The sequence below is a fragment of the Silurus meridionalis genome, chromosome 24 (genome assembly GCF_014805685.1).
Source record: "Silurus meridionalis isolate SWU-2019-XX chromosome 24, ASM1480568v1, whole genome shotgun sequence".
Classification (NCBI taxonomy): Eukaryota; Metazoa; Chordata; class Actinopteri; order Siluriformes; family Siluridae; genus Silurus; species Silurus meridionalis.
The window spans coordinates 5,288,540-5,309,084 of NC_060907.1; the positions used below are offsets into that span (position 1 = coordinate 5,288,540).

Genomic DNA, 20,545 nt, shown 5'->3' on the forward strand with positions numbered 1-20,545 from the left:
TGCTGTTTGTCGTGTTTCTAAAAAAATTAAAATGTAGTAGGAAGATGTGCGAAAGTTTGCACCCCCCCTATAGATAGATAGATAGATAGATAGATAGATAGATAGATAGATAGATAGATAGATAGATAGATAGATGCATTTTAATTAAGAATACATAACAGTAAAAAGAATTACATAAATTCTGAAAAATCTTTTGGGGGTTTTTTTTGGTAATAACTAGTTTAAAATGATAAATTGTAATATAAAATAAAATAGAGGAATTTTGAAATATGAGGAATTTCTCTCATCCAAAACCAATTACAAAGTGAAAACTTTTGCCCCCAGCTCTATATTCTCCTGATCAATATTCACATTATCCCAATTTATTTTTTCCCTCAATGGTTACACTATGGACAAAAAGTTTATGGACACCTGACCATAGTGCTTTTGGAATGAATGAATAAATAAATAAATAAATATACAGGTAGACCCCAACTTACGATGTTGATAGGGACCGAAAAACCGGTCGTAATTCCATCAAGTCGAGAAGAGTGACTACTCTATGATGCGTTCCGACGCAGACATAAAAAAAGGCCCTGTAATCATATTTACATTTTTGAAGAAAAAAAATTTCCGTCTACGGTGACCGTTGTATTTCAGAAATGTCCTTAGTCGAGTGGTCGTAGATCAGGGTCTGACTGTGTATATATATATATATATATATATATATATATATATATATATATATATATATTTAATGGGTGTAACGATACACAAAATTCACGGTTCGGTACAATTTTGCAATTGCTCTACATTTAGGGAAAATAAAAATTCAAAACAAAAAACTGCTCGTCATTTTTTATTAACGCAGTTTATTTTTATTAAAATTTGTAATCAACATTTGGTTGGTCATATGGTTTACATTTAAAAAAAAATAATGTATAAAATGCCTGCTTGGTTAAATAATATATAAAATAATATTTCATAATATTTTATTAGATATAAAATAGAATTTTAAAAAATTATGCAATTACACTTTATATTAATTAAATACAATTAAAATAATGGATAGTTTACATTTTTTTAGACCACATTTGGCTAATAGATGTTTTTTCCATTTAATATGTAATTTTCTAAAGAGATATATATATATATATATATATATATATATATATATATATATATATACTTAACTGTTCTACTTATTTTAACCAATGTCTTCATTCCTTCCATTCTTCATTTATTCACTCCCTCGATGTGTGGATTTGTCAGGATTTGCTAACTTGTTTCTATTTTTTGATACACCTGCCATTGTTGTGTTTTAAAGTTTAATAATAATTTAAAAAAATGTGCCAAAATTGCGAGGCGGAGACTAAACATACTTGAGGTCCGCCACTTAAAATCTTTTTTTGAGGAACATACACGTATATACACACATGTATATACAATGTGAAATCAAAAGTTTCAAGACTTGATTTGTAGCACTCCAGCAGATGGCAGCACAAGGTGGCACACACAATCACACAGTCACAGGGAGCACCGACCTTCACGAGTCAGCGTGCCAAAAGACATTGTCATGTGTACATCAGGAGCTGTGCAACTGGTGCTAATCTGACCACGTGTGCACCTCGTCAACGGGCTCTACTCACACGTGTGTTTCTCGCCGGAAACAACACGATCTCACTTCTGCACCCACCAGACTCGCCAGATTTGGCTCCTGCTGACTTCGCCCTCTTCCAGAATTGATTATGAAGACGAAGATGCAGCTCACCGTTTAAACCCCCTTGTGGAGATCCAGTGCGCATCTTGACACGCTTCAAAAAGAGGAGGCATTCCAGGGGCCCTGGGGGGCGCTGTATTGCTGTGCAAGGACTATTTTGAAGGTGATAGTGTGTAAACATAGATAAATAAAGTACACAGAAACTCTATAAAGAAACTAAACATGAAAACAAAAACCCCCTCGTGCTTATAAATTGATAGAAACCTTTGTTGTGTGTTTTGCTGTTTTATTAACAGAAAATATACACGACATCATGAGAGTCAGGATCATGTTTCAATTTCAGAAGCAACACATTACAAAGAAGGATGACATCATGTGGTGACATCATCAACTTCGCACTGAGCTCGTTCTTCCAGAGCGCTGCTTTGATAGTTTCCTCAGGATGGGTTTCAGTCGCTCACTCCGGTACAGAAGGAGGCCAGTCCACATCCACTGACTGACAACAACAAGAACAACAACAAAAAAGTTCACTTGTGTTCTGTCACATTTGATGTGCACAAAAAAACATACACTATTTCACCTGGACACAAACGTATTGGGCCTGACTTTTCCAGCCATATGTGGTTCTTCCCCAAACTGTTCCCACAAACCTGGAGGCACCTTTGGATGCTGTAGCATGAAATTTCCCTTCACTTCACCAACAATGTCCCTGTGCACAAAGCCAGCACCATAAAGATACATGGGTTGGAAGATGTGGAAGATCTCCTGATAATTAAATTGGGATGAATTTTTCATGCTGACTGCACCCAAAGAACCTCCTCCCCTCACCAACATCAGTACCTGACTTTACAAACACCTTTGTGGCTGAATGAATATAAATCTCCACAAAAATCTCCCTAGAAGAATAGTGAAGCTTATTATAAGAGCAAATGGAGACAATATTGGAATAAGGTGTTCAAAAGAATGTCATATAAGGTGCCTACAAAATTTTGTCCGAATAATGTACCTAATTGACCACACTGGTTTCAAAATTTGACCAGAACCATTTTAAATATGTTGTGTCCTGTTGAGACAAACCTCCACGTCCAGCTCCAGAATGTCCACCTCTGTCTCCATGAGGGCCCCGAGGTTGGGCTTCGTCCGGCCGAAGTCTCCGTGCACAAACTCTTTAATGTAGCTGACATTGCGGTCGGTTAAGGTAGCGTATTTTAGAGTCGTTCATCGATGGACGATGGAGCAAACGTGTCCATGTAGAGTTTAAAATGAGCAAACCAGAGAGTTTCAGTATCAGTGGACACAAACGAGGTTGATGAAAATCCTACAGAAAAGGCAGACCTTCATTTGATAGAGCATCTACTGACTTCAGTGCATCCACTGGCTGCTGCTGGTCTACAAAATCCTGCTAACAACCAGGGAGTGTTTTGATTACAGGGTCAGCTTTTACCTCTACCTGTGGCTGGATCTACCCCAGAGCTACAACACCAAGCTCTGACTAAATCTATTGGAGTCTGAGGGACTAGATTTCTACTGTTTCAGCAGACAGCAAACATTGAGTGTTTATAAATAAATAAAAACAAAGTTCCTTTATTCAAATACTTTTCCTGGTTTATTTTTTTGTTTTTTTTGCCATAGTATCGATTTGGTATCGGTATCGTGATATTTAATTTTGGCATTGTATCAAAGTGTTTTTTTGTTTGGTCGAAATTCCATAATAAGGTCCGTGAAAAAGGATGAAACGTGAACATTGCTTGTGGGGTCTTGAAACACCGGGATTGTTGGATCAAGACAGTACACAAATTAATGGCAAGTTCTTGGGACTCCAATATCCTAAAAAAACGGCCGACCTGCATTTGATATAGATTCAGCGCAAGATTAAACCTGATTGGCTCGTTCTGAACATAGCCACGCCCACAATCGTACAATTATAAAATGGTGTGTGAGCGTATGCAATATCGCACATTTATACTGAGGGTGGAAAAACCTGCTGCTTTAACAGGACCGAGGAGTCTTCACAATACACTGTGTGTGTGTGTGTGTGTGTGTGTGTGTGTGTGTGTGTGTGTGTGCGCGCGTGTGTGTGTGTGTGCGTGTGTGTGTAAAAGGATACGTCCCAGCCTGTGTGCGCAGCTGCAGGGTAAAGTGGTGCACATCCAGGTAGCTCGCGCTCATGGAGTGGATGAGTCTTTGTCTGACAGCAAGTGGCCTCCGATGGAGGACACGAAGTGGGGTCTTCTGATCGATTTGCAGCTCCTACACACACACACACACACACACACACACACACACACACACACACACACACACACAAATTATATATCTATAATGTATCCAAATTATATCCAAACCTTTTTTTTTTTTTTTCTGTCTGTTTGTTTGTTTTTGTTTGTTTGTTTATCACAGCATTTCTTGGTGTGTACCTGAGCTGTAGTGTTACTTGAGAGAATATAAAATATATCTATAATACATTCATTACTATAATGTATGCTTTAAATATATTTAATTTATAGGTTATTATTGAAACTCTACATTCGAATCACCTGATCTAATCTAAGCTAATCCAATCTGATCAACCCCTACTTTAATGAACTGACGTATTATTCATTCGAAAGCACGAAGGGTAAAAAGATCAAATAAATGTAATTTAATCAACAATTCATTCATACTTCTCAATGGATTGACACGTTTATTTAACGTTGTTCCCCGTACGATAATAAATAACCTTCATTTAAAAAAAATTTTTAAACCTTGACGTTTTCAAAAAAGTCCAGATCGGCCGGAGTAATGGGCTTTTGCGTCCAGATGAGGGCGCTGTACGACTTGGTTTTTTCCTCTTCTCCTTCTTTCATACGACTTGTAGCGTCTCTACAAACACGTACGTCAATCGTTAGTATTCGGATATGTAGATATTCCTGTGCATGCCCAGTATATTTACAAACAACAACAAAAACTCTCGTACACAAACCTGGATACGATCTGCAGGTCTCGAACTCGGATTTTGTCTGAGGACGTGTTGATGGTCTGTGCAGGTGAGAGGGATGAGGAAATAATTAAATGAGAAAAGTATTATTGCCTGCAGAGGGAGACATTTCTCTCGTTTCAGTACCTCCTGAAGCTGTCTGATTTCGGCTTTGTTGAACTTCGCACGGTGTGGATTCAGGAGCTCGATGGCAAACGGACGTCCTGAAGGAGACACATGTGTTACAAGTCACTTTATATATGGACAAAGGTATTGCGACATCTGACTTTCCCAGCCATGTTTGCGTCCTTTCCACCTGTTCCAGCATGACAATACACCTGTGCACAAAGCCAAGTCCATGAAGAACTGCTTTATATGGGTTGGAAGATCTCCTGCTATAGAACTCCAACCCTATTGGGATTAATGTGAACGCTGACTGCACCTCAGGTCTCCTCACCTCCATCAGTCCCTGACTTTACTAACACCCTTGTGGCTGAATGAAATATCGCACAAATTTCCACAAAATCTAGTAGAACAACTACCCAGAAGAGTGGAGGTTATTATACCAGCCGAATGGGATGTTCAAAAAGAACAAACATTCTCTTACCAATCTTATGCTCAGATGTCCTCATAATGTATTAAACACATACAATTGATCATTCTGGAACAATTGCTTGGTGAGAGACACTTTTACTACTGGACAAAATGATACATCATATATACTTATTATATAATCACAAAATCCATTACTTCCACATACCGTTCCCTAAAGTCCGTACGTCCACGTCTTCTCTCCCGGATGAGCAGAAGTTGAACCCTGCAAAAAAATGGACATTGTTTCAAAGCAGCTGTACAGAGATAAAGTGGTTATAAAAGAATGTATAAATGTGTTCCTTATTATTTTTGTGCCTGGTGATTGATCCAGTGGTGTCTGTGGTGAGGAAAAACTTCTTGAGATGGCATGAGGACGAAAGACTCAAAAAAGGAACCCGTCCTTATCACCAATGAATGTCCATTTATTCGGGTTCCCTCATAGTTTTGGTGTGCAGTGACGGTTGCTTAAATGCAACCTGTCGTCCTGAGCCATTGTAGCAGACGGGTGATGTTAATTAAAGTCCAAATCCATCCTCAAAGTTCTTGAGTTGCTCAGGAACTTCATGGAGGCTTCTTTAGGCTGTTTATATGAAACCAGAGTGCTCTTCAATTGAAGAAAATTCCATCCAGAGAAACACTGATCACCTCAGGAGCATGTTTAACTCGATTTTTTTACCTTTTGCTATTTCGTGCATAACAAACTTTAAAGAGTTGGATTCTCATGCAAAACATAGCCAAAGGTTCAAAAAAGTATTTGGACGCAAGACTGTTTTTGTGCCAAATACACTCTTTGTATGGACATTTCTCCCCGCAGCTCGAGAGCAAGAGCGCCCCCATCACCGTGCTTCACCCGGTTACGGGAGTCATCTGCAGGACTAGCTCGAGAAGAACGTCTCAGGATCTGATTTTAGATTAAATATGAACGGCTGGATCCGATTGTTATCTGTAGTTTAAGTTTTTGTTCCAGTTTTATGTGCAGAAGATTCTACGCAAAAGCTGTGTCCGCTCGTGGTTATTTAGCCCCGCCCATGGCACGCCTCCGGGGAGCTCGGCATGTTTTTGAAGAGAAGCATAAAGCTGTATCTTTGATAAATCTGAACAAATTGAGACTCTTCGGAGATACGAGGTGGTATCAGAACGTTTTGAGACCGGCTCTGTTTACAAGAAAGTACTTTTTTTACGTTTACTTTTTTTACGTTATCCCACAAAATAGTCCCCTTGTCCAGCAATACACCCCCCAGGATTCCTGCCACATGTCCTGGAATTCTTTTCAGAGCGTGTAGAGCAACTTCAGCTATTCTCGCCGGATCTCCGCCAGCAATGGTGTCAAACCGCCGACCTTTCAGCCGAATCTTTATCTTCAGGGAGAAGTCCGAAAGAGCCAAATCTGGCGAGTAGGATGGGTGAGGAAGTGAGATCGTCTTGTTGAGATGCACGAGAACTCGGTGACAGCGTGCACACGTAGTCAGAATAGCAGACGTGGTAACGCACGTGGTTGGAATAGCACCAGTTGTCAGATGTACACTGGCATACTGACTTATTAAGGTCGTTGCTCCATGTGACTGCACGTGCAGCCTTGTGCTGCCATCTGTTGGCGTGTTAAAAAACTGGTCTCCGAACTGTTTGATACCACCTCAGATGAAGGATGCAATACTACTATATAGGTATTTATGATTAACACAAGATTGGCTGGAACTGTGTGTGTGTGTGTGTGTGTGTGTGTGCGCGTGTGCGTGTGTCTGACCGTCTGCCTTGAAGGCGGAGAGCAGCGGATTGGCAATCAGCTCCTCCACCGATCCTTCCATACGCCTTTCTCCATCGATCACCCAGGGGGTCTGAGGAAGCTCTCGGGAGAACTTATTATACCTCCCTAATGATACGAAGGATAAAATAATCCACACTTGACTAAGACATAAACCGGAGAAAAAGAGACTGTCAGATTTTACCTGCTATAAATACAGACGCGTGCAGGCACGTGGTCTCACGCGGAGTGCACCGGCTAGACGGGGAGACAGGTGGACACGGGTAATGTCTGCAGAGACACACAGGAAAGACGTCAGTAAACGTAATGTCAGCATGGGTCTTAACGTAGCACGTGCACACACTTTCAGGCAGGATCAAGTGGGAATTCGGCGTTGGATTTTCTGACCTGAGGAACTTCGCATCTGAGATCTTCTCCAGCGCCTTCACCACCGCCATCCTAGTAAACACGGACTGAATACATCGCAGTCTTAATTTCATCACGATCACAGAAAACCCAAACCCTACTCACTTGATCATTCAAGCATGTTAGCATGTAACCATGACGACACAATGTCACTACCTTCTCACAACCAAGAAAAATGAATGAGATGGATTAGCGCACGAAAACGAACGATTTTAATACGTTTTTTGTTTCAAATAAGATCAGAACCACGAGTGCTCACCGCTTTGTTCTTCGTCGGCTTGAAGCAATCCGGACACTCCGTAGCCCTGCGAAATGACAACGCAACCGTTAGGACTTTTTGAAAGATGCTAATGAGAAAAGAATGGACGTGAAAGAAGACAGGAAGAAGGGAAAGCGTACAGGAAGTGGCAGTCTCCGTCTGTTTCTGGATGCGCAAACCCGACGCTGACCTCGAATGCACTCTGAAGGACGGAAACAAGACACGGTGTGAGCGTTAGCATGATATTCTGGGAAAAAAACATTTTTACATCTAACATTTCTTTTATATAATCACACAACCTTGCCATTGTGTATTAAGAAAAATTGTACAAATGCAAATTTGACCCGATTTGCTCCTGTTAGCGCTTACTTTATGACAGCTGTACACACACACCACTATAAACACTATATGGACAAAATTCTGTAGACACCTGACCATAAGATTCTTCTTTTTGAATGTCCCATTTCACATTTAGGCTCCATTTCTTTTAAGATGTTCCACAAGATTTCTGTGGAGATTTGTTAGGTGAGGAGGCCTGGGGTGCAGTCAGCATCAAAAATTCATTCCAATAAGGTTGGAGCTACAGCTACTGAAGGTTGGGGGAAATAATTATTGATTTTCTTACAAAGAACAGTCTAGAATTTTTATGGTAGGTTTATTTAAAAAATCTATAAAAAAACAACTTTAAAAAAATGTTATAAATTATTTTTTATTTGATCAACTACCAATCAGTAAGACACCAGCCACAGAATCAACTTCTTCCATTCAAACCTCTTCACCACCATGGGAAAGACCAAAGAGTTGTCAAAGAACATCAGGGACAAGATTGTAGACCAGCATGAGGCTGAAATGGGCTGCAGGACCATCAGAAAGATGCTTGCTGAGAAAGAGACCACTGTAATTTGAAAATACAGGATAAGTCAAGCGCCCTCGCTCAGGAGCTCCATGCTAAATCTCATCTCATGGGGTGAGGATGATTCTGAGAAAGGTGAGGGATCAGACCAGAATTACACTGGAGAAGCTTGTTAATGATCTCAAGGGAGCTGAGACTACAGTCACCAAGAAAACCTGTGGTAACACACCAAGGTCCCTCTGCCCCAGAATGCACATGAACAGACCCTTCTGAAGTTTGCTGATGAACACCTGAGTGATTCAGAGAAGGCTTGGGAGAATGTGATGTGGTCAGACAATTCCACCAGAGAAATGCTGAATATGACCCCAAGAACACCAGTGCCATTGTCAAACATGGAGGAGGAAACATTCTGCTTTTGGCTGTTTTCGCTTCTCTGAAGACTTCACCACAAGAATGGGGCCCTGCATTGTAGAATCTTGGGTGAGAACCGTCTGGCGTCAGCCTGATTGCTGAAGATGGGTCATGGATGGTCTATCAGCAATATAATGACCAAAAACATACGGCCAAGACAAAAATCTGATGGTCTTGTAGCCCATTCCAGCCTTGTGCAGATCTACAATCTTGTCCCTAATGTCCTTTGACAGCTCTTTGGTCTTTCCACCACCATGGGAAAGACCAAAGAGCTGTCAAAGGACGTTAGGGACAAGATTGTCCCTTTAAGTTTTTTCTTAAAGGGACAGAACTATTTTGGGTGTCAGAATTCTTGCTAATATGGTATAAGATCAAATACTTTTTTCCCTTGATCAAATACAAAATAAACCTTTAATGGGTTTTTTTAAGGATTTTTTTTTTTAATATTCTTTCTTTTTCTGCTAAAATAAATCAAGCCATTTCCAAGTGGCGTTATACAGTACGATAGCGGCCTCTAGAGGCAAATCACTGACACCACGTGTTTTTTTTTTATTCATTTTGGATGTAATTGTTTTTATTTATTAGGAATGTTACTTTTTGTATCAGTTCGAATGTGTCATTTATTTTTAGCAATATTTATGAATAGAATTTATATATTCATACTGATTATGTTTAGCACATTTTCATGATGCAGTACCTTTTTTGTAATAAAATTCAGTACTATTTTACATGGAGTGTTGTGTTTTTTTTATTCAGCATCCATTTGAAAAACTATCAATTATTTATTTGGCTATTGTCAAGTACGATACAACCTAACTAACGATATCGTTTGACCTCTAATATAGGGTATATCCACCAATCAGTCTTAAGGATTCAACATTTGCCTCCACTTACATTAGTGAGAACCGATGCTCCCAGTTCTTTTCCCACAAGTCCCTGTATGGCCCATTTGAAGGCGTCCTTCACCTGAACCACGTCCTCTTTATCCAGACACATGCTCTTCTCCCTGACACACACACCATAACCGATGTTAATATCAATAATCCTGTAGACCATGCTGGTTTATTCAACCCAGTGCTTCTCATTCTAGGTCCTGGGTTCCCAGGGTGTGTTAGAAAACATTAAGCACTGCTTGTGCCGCTCATGTACCTGATTTCCTTCTTGATGTGCAACCAGCAGGAATGCTGAAAAAAAACAGAAAAACAGATAAGTATGAAATGAGAATGTAAAAATGCTAAAAAAAAATAAATGCTTAGCATGTTAGCATGCCTCTCTGACGGACAGCTGAGCAGGAACAGAGACGGCCAGCATCAGACTGTCAAAATGGTACTCATGTTTCTTCACAACCTCAGACACCTTCAGAAAAATAAAAAATAAAATTACACTTAGGCAAGAATCCTACTATTAACCATGACTTTCATACATATTTACATGGTTGAACTTTTATTGGATTATCAGTATTATCAGAATCCAATCTGGTCCCATCAGAAACAATGCAAAGGAATTCAAATGAAAACGATCAGTGTCACATGACCTGATGGTCAACCAAGAGTGGATTTTAGCGATACCGATACCTAGGTTGCCCATAACTGATTAATCAACTGATTTTAAAATGGATGCTGGATAAAACAAACAACCATAAAACTTCATGTAAAATAATACGAAAATAAAAAATAAAGGAAATAAAAAAAAAGGAGTACTGACTCATGAAAATGTGCTAAATTACATAAAAATGAGTAATAATAAATACAATTATATAATTGATAAATGATAAATAATAAATATAATATAGCGCTCTCCGTACAGCGCGCAGTCTAACGTAAAAACAAACAGCATGTGGTGTCAGTGATTCGCCTCTAGGGGCCGCTCTCATAATTATAGCAGACCTTCTCATCCGTTCCAGTAACGGACACAACCCGGAAAAACTACCGGTAAGGATTTTTGACGATACCCGAGAGTTCCAGCAATTAATCTGTGCCGATCGACCCCTACTCAATATCAATATATATATCTATATCTATCTATCTATCTATCTATCTATCTATCTATATATATATACATATATATATATATATATATATATATATATATATATATATATATATATATATATATATATATAGAGAGAGAGAGAGAGAGAGAGAGAGAGAGAGAGAGAGAGAGAGAGAGAGAGAGAGCGTCACCAGATCAAGTTTTGGGAAAAGTAAAATATCCCAAAATGTATATATCGCAAACAATATTTTATTATGTTTATTATCCAAAAATTTGAAAAATGGAGGGAATTTCTTCTTGACGTGACCAAAAATCAAAATGGAACTAGCAAAAAGTCGAGGTCACACTACACTTAATATCACGTTCCACGGTACTGATTATCGAGACCATATTCTATATGGCAATAGTATTGGGACACCCGATTTTTCCACCCATATGGGGTTCTTCCTCAAACTGTTACTACAAACGAAGAGGAACACAGAGATAGTAAAAGTACACACATCCTTCACTCTAGTAGAAATGCAGATACTGATGTTTGAAAAGACTCTGGTAAAAGTTGAAGTTCTGACTGCACTTTTTCAATAAAGTTAAAGTAAAAAGGTTTGGGCTCTGACATTTACTTCAGTAAAAAGTAGTCATTGAAACTATCTGTTTTAGTGTCATGCTGGTAACTGAACCTTACATCATATCAATATATTTATATAAGACAACTTCAAATGTTGTTCTCTAATGAATGTATCCAGACTGAAGATCCACCATATAGAACACAAGCAGAGAAAAGATAATGATGATCAGGAATGTCTCAGTTCTCAGTCATGTTTACATCACTGACCCCCTCTGTCTCATCCACATTAACCCCAAACTTCTTACTGCCTTAGTAAGAAGTCAGTAATGTGTGAGAGACAGGAAATAATACACTAGTGGAATATAAAAAGCCACTTTTTTCCCTTCACTTCAACTACGAGACCCAAAGCTGTTCCAGCATGACGAAGCCCCTGTGCACAAATCCAGCTCCATGAAGATCTGCTTTACATGAGTTAGAGGATGTGGAAGATCTCCTGCTATTGAGCTCCAACCCTATTGAACACCTTTGGGCACAAAATCTCCACAAGAACACTCCAACTTTTAGGAGAACATCTTCCCAGAAATGTGGAGGAACAAATGGGGACTAAATGTGGAAGGTTCAAAAAAAGGACATGATCTGGTGTCCACATACGGTATACTTTGATGGCACAAATAGTACTGTTTTTTTTTTTCCACTTCAGATTGATACCGTAGTGTTACCTTCAAATGGATCCTGACTAAACTCACCTGTTTGGCATAGCTCTGATCGCAGAAATGCTGCAGCACCCCGACACACGCCACACACACCCCTGACGCATCCTCCGTGCCCGCGTCCTCTTCAGACGACGGCTCCGTCTTCAATTTCTTACACGGTGGATCCTCCGTCTGTGCATCCTGAGATCGCTCACCATCCTCCTCACTGAGGAACGCCAAGAGCTCTTTACGTATGTCCTACAGAGGGGCGGGAAATAAACAGTGTAAAATAGTGTACCATGGCATAGAGAAACGTCTGTGTAACACACACGCACCTCACAGCAGGGCTGATACGACGAATACTTTCCTACACAACAGAACCTGAGGACGCATCTTCCACAGCATCCCGCAGCCAACAGCTTCCTGATGACTGGACGGTCTTTATCTTTAAGCGGCAGCATCACAAGGGGGACAAATATCTCTGAGAGACAATAAAAAAAGAAAGAAATGACCAGATCTCGTGTTTTCCGCAGGTTAGAGGTTGGATACTTAATCTATTACCCAAGCACCCAGTTATTTCTGTCTTTCATCAACACCAAACTATCAAGTCTATGAAACACTTTTCACTCCAGGTTTGTCAAGCGGACATTAACGGAGATCTTTACATATTCTGTGAATTATTACATATTGGTTGAAATACATCCTGTAGATGCTACGAACTGAAACCTCAAGGACTGTTAGATACACATCCTGGGTAAGGGGTGTCACGGTACACGGCTTTCGGTTCGGGGCACATGTACAACCTGAGTTCCTACAGGAACGTATTAAGTGGCGGACCGCAGGTTTGTTTAGTCTCTGCCCCGCACTGTTGTGTAATGTCACTCAGATTTTGTTTTGTGCATGCGCTAAATCGTGCCACTTCCTCCATCGCCAACAAATCCTGACAACTTTACATTTACATTTACATTTGCGGCATTTGGCAGACGCCCTTATCCAGAGCGACTTACAACTGAGCAGGGGAGGGTCTTAGGGCTTTGCTCAAGGGCCCAGCAGTGGCAGCTTGGTGGTGGTGGGACACATATCGAGGGAGTGAAATGAATGAATGACGGAAGACATTCGTTAAAGTGTGCTGAAAAAAGTGGAAGAGTTAAAAAGATCGTATGTTTAGAAAATTCAATATTAAATGTAAAACACACACACACACACACACACACACACACACACAAATACACATCTGTATTAAATAAATTGTGTAACAAATGTAAATTATCTCATTTCAATTTATATAATTATATTTAATCAATTTAATTTTCAAAATGTAAACTGTTTATGTTCACAAATGTGAATGATAATAAACTGTGTTAATAAAAAAACGACAAGCAATTTTATGGTTTGCATTTTCTCCCCATAAACGTACCGAAATTAAACCGAACCGAAACTTAAAAACCGAACCGTGTATTTTGTGTACCGCTACACCCCAATCCTGGATACCTGAAGGACGGTGTGGGAGACATAGAAATGATGCTAATGTGTAAATATTACACTTTGGCCATGCCATGGTCCTGATGATGGACTTGATGACCAGCACATTAGGTCTGATCTGTGTCTGTGTCTGCATATCTGGCAACCCAGGCATCTTATACAGCATCTAAACACGCATTATATATATTAATAATAATAATGATCAGTTTTATGAGACTGGTGTTTAAAGATATTTAGGATTTAATTATATTTGTATTGCCAGATTACAACATGGACCCCCAAAAACACGTGATATCATTTAGTGCATTGACTCAAATATTAGCTCATATACCCCAAACTTACCTTCAAATTCAGTATCAGATGCGATTTCACAGTAAATCCGATTTCACAGTCAATCCGATCTACTTGAATTGAATTACATTAGATTAAATAACCGTGTGCACCATTATGCATGTGCTAGTGGTCTATGCAATAGGTAACGCTAGCAAATTATATATTTTTTTTTAAGTAACCATGTAACCGTATTTTTATTTTAAATGAACGTCACATAATTTCACCATACAGTGAAAAATTGTAACAAATAAATACAATTACAGAGGCGTCTATTTCTTTTAAATAAACAATTAAGCCAGGCACGTGTTCCGCCGCCTTAATGACGTCATATTAATGCGCCCGCCGTAAAGGGGTCCTTTCGTGTCTGTGGTCGCAGCCGGTGCCTCTTTCTGGAAGGTTCTTGTTGTAATTAAACGAGAGTCGAACCGAATCCGAATCCATCCGAGCTTTTGGAGCGCTGAGAGTGTCAGCAGGAGGTCCCGAGGTTCTCCTTCATCATCGGGAATTAAGAAATTGCTTAAATTTAGATCTAAAATAAACAATAGATAAAAGATGCCCGAAGCTGCGATTGCCGTGCCGAAGGGTCCGGTCGGGGGCAGAAACAACGGAGGCAAGAACAACGGAGGCACTTATGTGGACCGGGACAAACCGGCCCAGATTCGGTATAGCAACATCAGCGCGGGGAAAGGTGAGATTATTTATAAAAATAATTATGATGAATCCTTCATTTATAGTGTTGCGGATCTTTGAGCTGTATAACGGAACCGTTCGGATGCTGTAAGAGAACCTTCTGGAAATACAGAGGTGTTGAGATCTTGAAGGCAAAAGGTGCATTGTGCTGGTTTAGCTCATGAGAAGCTCCATGTATGGTGATGCTGCAGGAACTGGAGCGACGCCCCAGTCTCAACCCGCCATGTTTCCCCAAATCAGGGCTGGACGATGTGATCTGCACTGCCGCATCGCGATACTCGATATGCGCGATATTGCACCTCGATATCTGCTATCAATGCAGTAAAATGCAATTTCTCGACCTTTGTGGTCTTATAAAGGTCTTAACATTGTAATTACATGATACATCTGGAATATACAGTAGAGTAATACGTTATGGATGGTGCAGAGTTGCATAGTGACGTGTGATATGATCAGCTGTTCAGTACAGGGGGAAAAAAAAAAAGCTACTCTGAGGAACCTGCAGCATCTGCCCTAGGGAAGAGTCTGTGGTTGAGTGCAGATGATTTCGTTGGGTGGTTTTCACCATCTTCTAAAGGGCTTTATGGTCCGAAGCAGTGCAGCTGCTGTACCACACTAAGATGCGGTTTGTGAAGATGCTCTCAATGGTACAGCGGTACAAGTTCTCCAGTATTCTGTAGCACAGGCAGAACTTCTCAAGTCTCCTCAGAACATGCAGGTGCTGTTGTGCCTTTCTGATCAGTGATGTGAAAGCCACATTTTTATTTCCCAGCACAATGAATCCCTGAGGTGCCCTGAAGTCTCTCACGTACCTTATTAAGACGTTTAATAATTTTTTCTGGGAAGGAGTCTCCACTCAACCGCCGCTCTGGTTTGTTATTAGAAACGGATAAAAAGCGTACGATCTAACTGACTGCGTGTCTCGTTTCGCAGCCGTGGCAGATGCAGTCCGGACGAGCCTCGGCCCTAAAGGCATGGACAAAATGGTACGTTTTGTTTTTTATATTCCTCCGTTTTGCATATTTGTTGAAAATGAGTCTACTAGGGCGATATGATGACGGTGCTGGTTTGTGTGGTAGATCCAGGACGGGAAAGGAGACGTCACCATCACTAACGACGGAGCCACCATCCTGAATCAGATGCAGGTTCTGCACCCTGCTGCTAAAATGGTGAGACGTGATGTCTTTCTGTAGGAGTCACAGTGATGAAGGGAAACATTTGCCATGATGATGATTACTGTGGGGTGTGTGTGTGTGTGTGTGTGTGTGTGTGTGTGTGTGTGTGTGTGTGTGTTAGCTGGTCGAGCTGGCCAAGGCTCAGGATATTGAGGCTGGAGATGGCACTACAACCGTGGTGGTGATCGCCGGATCTCTTCTGGACAGCTGTGCCAAGCTACTGCAGAAAGGTACACACACATTTTAACCTTCTGTAGCACATGTTTGTGTGTGTGTGTGTATAATATACATATTAGGGCTGTCAAAATTAACGCTTTAACAGAAATAAAATGATTTTTAACAGCACAAATTTTCAGGTTTGTTTGACAATTTTTATTTAAAATATATTTAAATAATAAATATGAAGGGAAGTCAAACCCTTCAACGCAACACACATTTATTCGCGACACATCATTCTTAAAGGAGCCACGTTCCACATTTAACTGTGCACTAAAAAAATAAACATATAACTATATTTCTATTCTATAACATATTAATCATTTCCAGAGTGGAAAATCATTAAAGATCAAATTATTCATAATGAAGGGAGAAATTGAGTGAAATTTAATAGTTATAACATCTGGCACAATTAGTTATTGTATTAAGAAGTTAAAAAGTCTTGAAGTTTTAAACAGATACAAATGTGCGATTACTGATATTAGAAATCAGAGGGTAGGAAACGCCTGTATATGGACTGAATGTGGAGTCCTGCGTGATTATAATTAAAGTCATTAATAAACCTTGCCATGATGGTTCCTCAGGCATCCACCCGACCATCATCTCCGAGTCGTTCCAGAAGGCTGTGGAAAAGGGCGTGGAGGTCCTGAACTCCATCAGCCAGCCTGTGGAGCTGAGCGACCGCGAGACCCTGCTAAACAGCGCCACCACCTCGCTCTGCTCCAAAGTGGTATCCCAGTACTCCAGCCTGCTTGCCCCAATGGCCGTGGATGCAGTCATGAGGGTCATCGATCCGGCCACGTCCACCAGCGTCGACCTCCACAACATCAACATTGTCAAGAAGCTCGGGTGAGTCACGAGCGGTGCGGATGCTGTGCTTTCGTTCTGCAGCTCACCTGTCTAACACCTGGCCTTCATGTTTCTCCAGGGGGACCATCGATGACTGTGAGATGGTGGATGGTCTGGTTCTGACCCAGAAGGTAGTGAACAGTGGGCTGTCCCGTGTCGAGAAAGCCAAGATCGGCCTGATCCAGTTCTGCCTGTCTCCTCCCAAAACCGATGTACGTACAGACCAAACGAGATTCGGTGTATATCCTACTAAAAATGTTTAAAATAGTTAAACTCTCCCTCCTTCTCTTTCTTTCTTTCTTTCTCTCTGAATCTCAACGTATAGATGGCCCAAATTCACTCCTATCTCTAACCTTAACAACCCAAAGTGTTTTTCCCCCCCAGTTAAATCAATTTTCACATGAATTTCTCTTCTAATCCATTGCTTTCTCTTTCTCCTTCTCTTGTCCGGAGCAGATGGATAACCAAATCGTGGTGTCGGATTACGCACAGATGGACCGTGTACTCCGCGAAGAGAGAGCCTACATCCTCAACCTGATTAAGCAGATTAAGAAAGCCGGCTGCAACGTCCTGCTCATCCAGAAATCCATCCTCAGGTACGCAACAGGAGAATGTGCACGCTTTAGTTTTGGCCCAGGTTTTTGGGGCAGTCTGCTTTGGGCAAGAGCTCGATAGTTTTTAAAATAGTACTGAACTTTTATTAAATGAAAAACAAATGAATCTCAAATTTAAATAAAATAAATATGAATGTATTAATAAATATTGAGACATGCATTCAAAGTGAAACAAAAAGTAACAGTCCAAATAAATAGTCACATTGAAAATGAATAAACAAACACTTGAAATAACAGCATGTGGCATCAGTGATTCGCCTCTAGAGGTCGCTCATGTACTGTATAACGCAACCCTGAAAAACTATGGGTATGGATTTGTATTGATCCAGCAATCAGATTCCGGTGCAGGTTAATCTGCAAAAAGGATGAATGGGTCGACCTCCAGTATAGACGTTAATTTTGTTTCTTATGCAATTATTCTCTCATGTATTTATGTATTAAATCCCACACACTGTCGCGATCTGGCACTTTTGTCTCTTAAAAAGCTGCTTTAAATTTTCCAGTAACTAAATCAGTGTGTTTATCTCCAGCTTTAAAAACTTTCTTCACTACGCTGCTTTACACACCACTGCCCAGGGACTTTTTAAACACGCTGTATATAAATAAAAATATAAAAATCTTTTTGAAATGACTGTAAAAACGTAAAGCGCACTGTGCTGTTTTCTGTTTTAGTTTGCAATTATACCAAACTTTGGAAACTTGCAGGTTTTCTTTGGCCTGAATCTTCTCCTCGCCCCTCGCTGTTTTCCCCTCGTTCCTCCCATTTTTCATCCTGCAGCGTCTCCTGTGTTACCTGTACAGAGCGCAACAGTTTAGCGGGCAGTGCGTCAATAATAACGGTCCGTGGGGAAACAGTCCTGTTTAGTTAAATGGCCGAAATGAAACATCGAGGCAAATTAATTTCTCAAGTTATTTGAGGAATCGTTAAAACGCCCTACTTTACACACCGTGTGTGTGTGTGTGTGTGTGTGTGTGTAAGCATGCACTGTAACACCTTTTTGTGTTGTTTCAGAGATGCGCTGAGTGACCTTGCTCTTCATTTCCTGAACAAGATGAAGATCATGGTGGTGAAGGACATCGAGAGGGATGAAATCGAGTTCATCTGCAAGGTAAGAATCCAGTGCTCTTCATATCTGAGAATCTCGAGAAGCAGATTCGACCTGTTCTTGACTTTATGAAACACTTTTGATTTCATAAATTCAAATTCGCAACGAATGTTTTCCAGACGATCGGCACCAAGCCCATCGCTCACATCGACCAGTTCACAGCGGAGATGCTGGGCTCGGCTGAGCTCGCTGAGGAGGTCAGCCTGGACGGCTCGGGCAAACTGGTCAAGGTGAGAGACCATGATCTGAGGACAGCTCGTGTCCTGCACTTGAGCTTGATTTATTGTATAGAGTTTGATGTTGATTTCTTCACTGTGTGTGTGTAGATCACTGGTTGTGCTAATCCAGGTAAGACGGTGAGCATCGTGGTGCGCGGATCCAACAAGCTGGTGATCGAGGAGGCTGAACGCTCAATCCATGATGCTCTCTGCGTCATCCGCTGCCTCGTCAAAAAAAGGTGAACCCGGCCATAAGATTGTGTGCTTTCTGACCATCCCATTCCACAGTTGCTGTTATAATAACCTTCACTCTTCTCATAAGATCCACACAGTATGGCAAATGCAATAGATCTCCCAAAGTTTGTAGACCCTTCACCATAAGCTCGACATGTTCTTCCACGTTTAGTCTCAATTTGCTCTTCTAACCATTTCCACTCTTCTGGGAAGATATTCCACTAGATTTTTGTGAGATCTCGTTCAGTTGTAAGAGTGTTAAAAAAAAAAAAAAAAAAAGTTGTGTACTGATGTAGGTAAGGTGAGGAGGCCTTAAGGTGCACTTATCTGAGAAAAAAGGGAGATCTTCCACATCTTTCAACCAAAAATATATATTCAGAAATGTCATGCTACCATGTCCAAACATTTGTAGAATCGTGTGGCTGGTTTGAGGTAACTGTTTATGGAAGAACCATATCTGGGTGGGAAAAGTCAGGTGGTGCCCCACAGCCATAGTATCTTGCCCACTAAAAGACTAGTGCTGGAACGTGTGAACGTCTGAAGTGTAACCCGTGTGACGTCTCACCCCTGCAGGGCTCTAATCGCGGGTGGCGGTGCTCCGGAGATCGAGCTGGCTCTGCGTTTGGCTGAGTATGCCCGCACCCTGGGTGGCATGGAGGCTTACTGCGTTCGCGCCTACGCAGATGCCCTGGAGGTCATTCCCTCCACGCTGGCGGAGAACGCCGGTCTCAACCCCATCTCCACGGTGACCGAGCTGCGCAACAGACACGCTCAGGGCGAGACCACAGCCGGCATCAACGTGCGCAAGGTGGGAACGCCGTCGTGAACCGCATGGTAGCGGTGTAACCATGGCAACGTGTACAATTGTCTTGCAACATTGATATTAGAGGCTTCAGAATATAAACAAGCTGTAGTGCAAATTTAATTAATTTTTTTACCCAATCAGGGTGGCATCTCCAACATTTTGGAAGAACTGGTGGTCCAACCTCTTCTGGTCTCCGTCAGCGCCCTCACCCTCGCCACGGAAACCGTGCGCAGCATCCTCAAGATCGACGATGTCGTAAGTAGCCCCCATGTATATTATATAATATAGTGATTGCATGAACAAACACGTTCCTTACGCTCTCTGTCTTTGGCAGGTGAACGCGCGGTAAAGTGTGTGCCCGCACGTGTACGAGCAGAGCACTGATGGACTGAAGCAGCGCCGCTGAAGGTTGCGGGGACCTCACAAAAACCACCACTCCATAACCAACCGCTCACGAGCTGTCTGTAGATGTTACGTTGCGTAATTTAATAAACTTTTTTTTTGTGTCCTTTCTGCTTCACTTCGTTTCACTTCGCAGATACGATACAGGGTTTTAACAGAGATCAGAATTTCTGATCACAAATGAGTTTCCATAACTTTAGTAATGATGGGAAGACGTTTCAGTGGAAGAGAAT

At 41.1% G+C, this 20,545-nt stretch overlaps 2 protein-coding genes across 3 annotated transcripts; one reads left to right on the plus strand and one right to left on the minus strand.

Annotated features, from left to right (window-relative positions):
• Window positions 1–1,968: 1,968 nt before the first annotated feature.
• pus10 (pseudouridine synthase 10) lies at window positions 1,969–14,244 on the minus strand. Of its 2 annotated transcripts, none has more exons than XM_046837803.1 (18): window positions 14,013–14,244; window positions 12,524–12,669; window positions 12,243–12,446; window positions 10,209–10,295; window positions 10,089–10,123; window positions 9,834–9,945; window positions 7,816–7,877; window positions 7,676–7,721; window positions 7,399–7,463; window positions 7,196–7,281; window positions 6,994–7,119; window positions 5,416–5,472; window positions 4,803–4,879; window positions 4,662–4,717; window positions 4,444–4,561; window positions 3,807–3,949; window positions 2,777–2,876; window positions 1,969–2,195 (listed from the first exon to the last, which is right to left on the minus strand). In XM_046837803.1, exons 2-18 carry the CDS (start codon window positions 12,647–12,649, stop codon window positions 2,157–2,159), a joined length of 1,539 nt encoding a protein of 512 aa, XP_046693759.1. In that variant the 5' UTR covers window positions 12,650–12,669; window positions 14,013–14,244; the 3' UTR covers window positions 1,969–2,156. The 2 variants fall into 2 exon arrangements, with proteins under 2 accessions (XP_046693759.1, XP_046693757.1); XM_046837801.1 differs by lacking the exon at window positions 14,013–14,244 and adding an exon at window positions 13,680–13,839.
• A 133-nt stretch (window positions 14,245–14,377) lies between these two features.
• Window positions 14,378–20,418, plus strand: cct4 (chaperonin containing TCP1, subunit 4 (delta)). Its single transcript, XM_046837804.1, has 13 exons — window positions 14,378–14,691; window positions 15,627–15,679; window positions 15,773–15,862; window positions 15,990–16,098; window positions 16,669–16,933; window positions 17,013–17,145; window positions 17,390–17,529; window positions 18,560–18,656; window positions 18,773–18,883; window positions 18,980–19,110; window positions 19,679–19,913; window positions 20,052–20,165; window positions 20,245–20,418. The coding sequence occupies exons 1-13, from the start codon at window positions 14,556–14,558 to the stop codon at window positions 20,257–20,259; spliced, it is 1,629 nt and encodes a 542-aa protein (XP_046693760.1). The 5' UTR covers window positions 14,378–14,555; the 3' UTR covers window positions 20,260–20,418.
• Window positions 20,419–20,545: the final 127 nt, after the last annotated feature.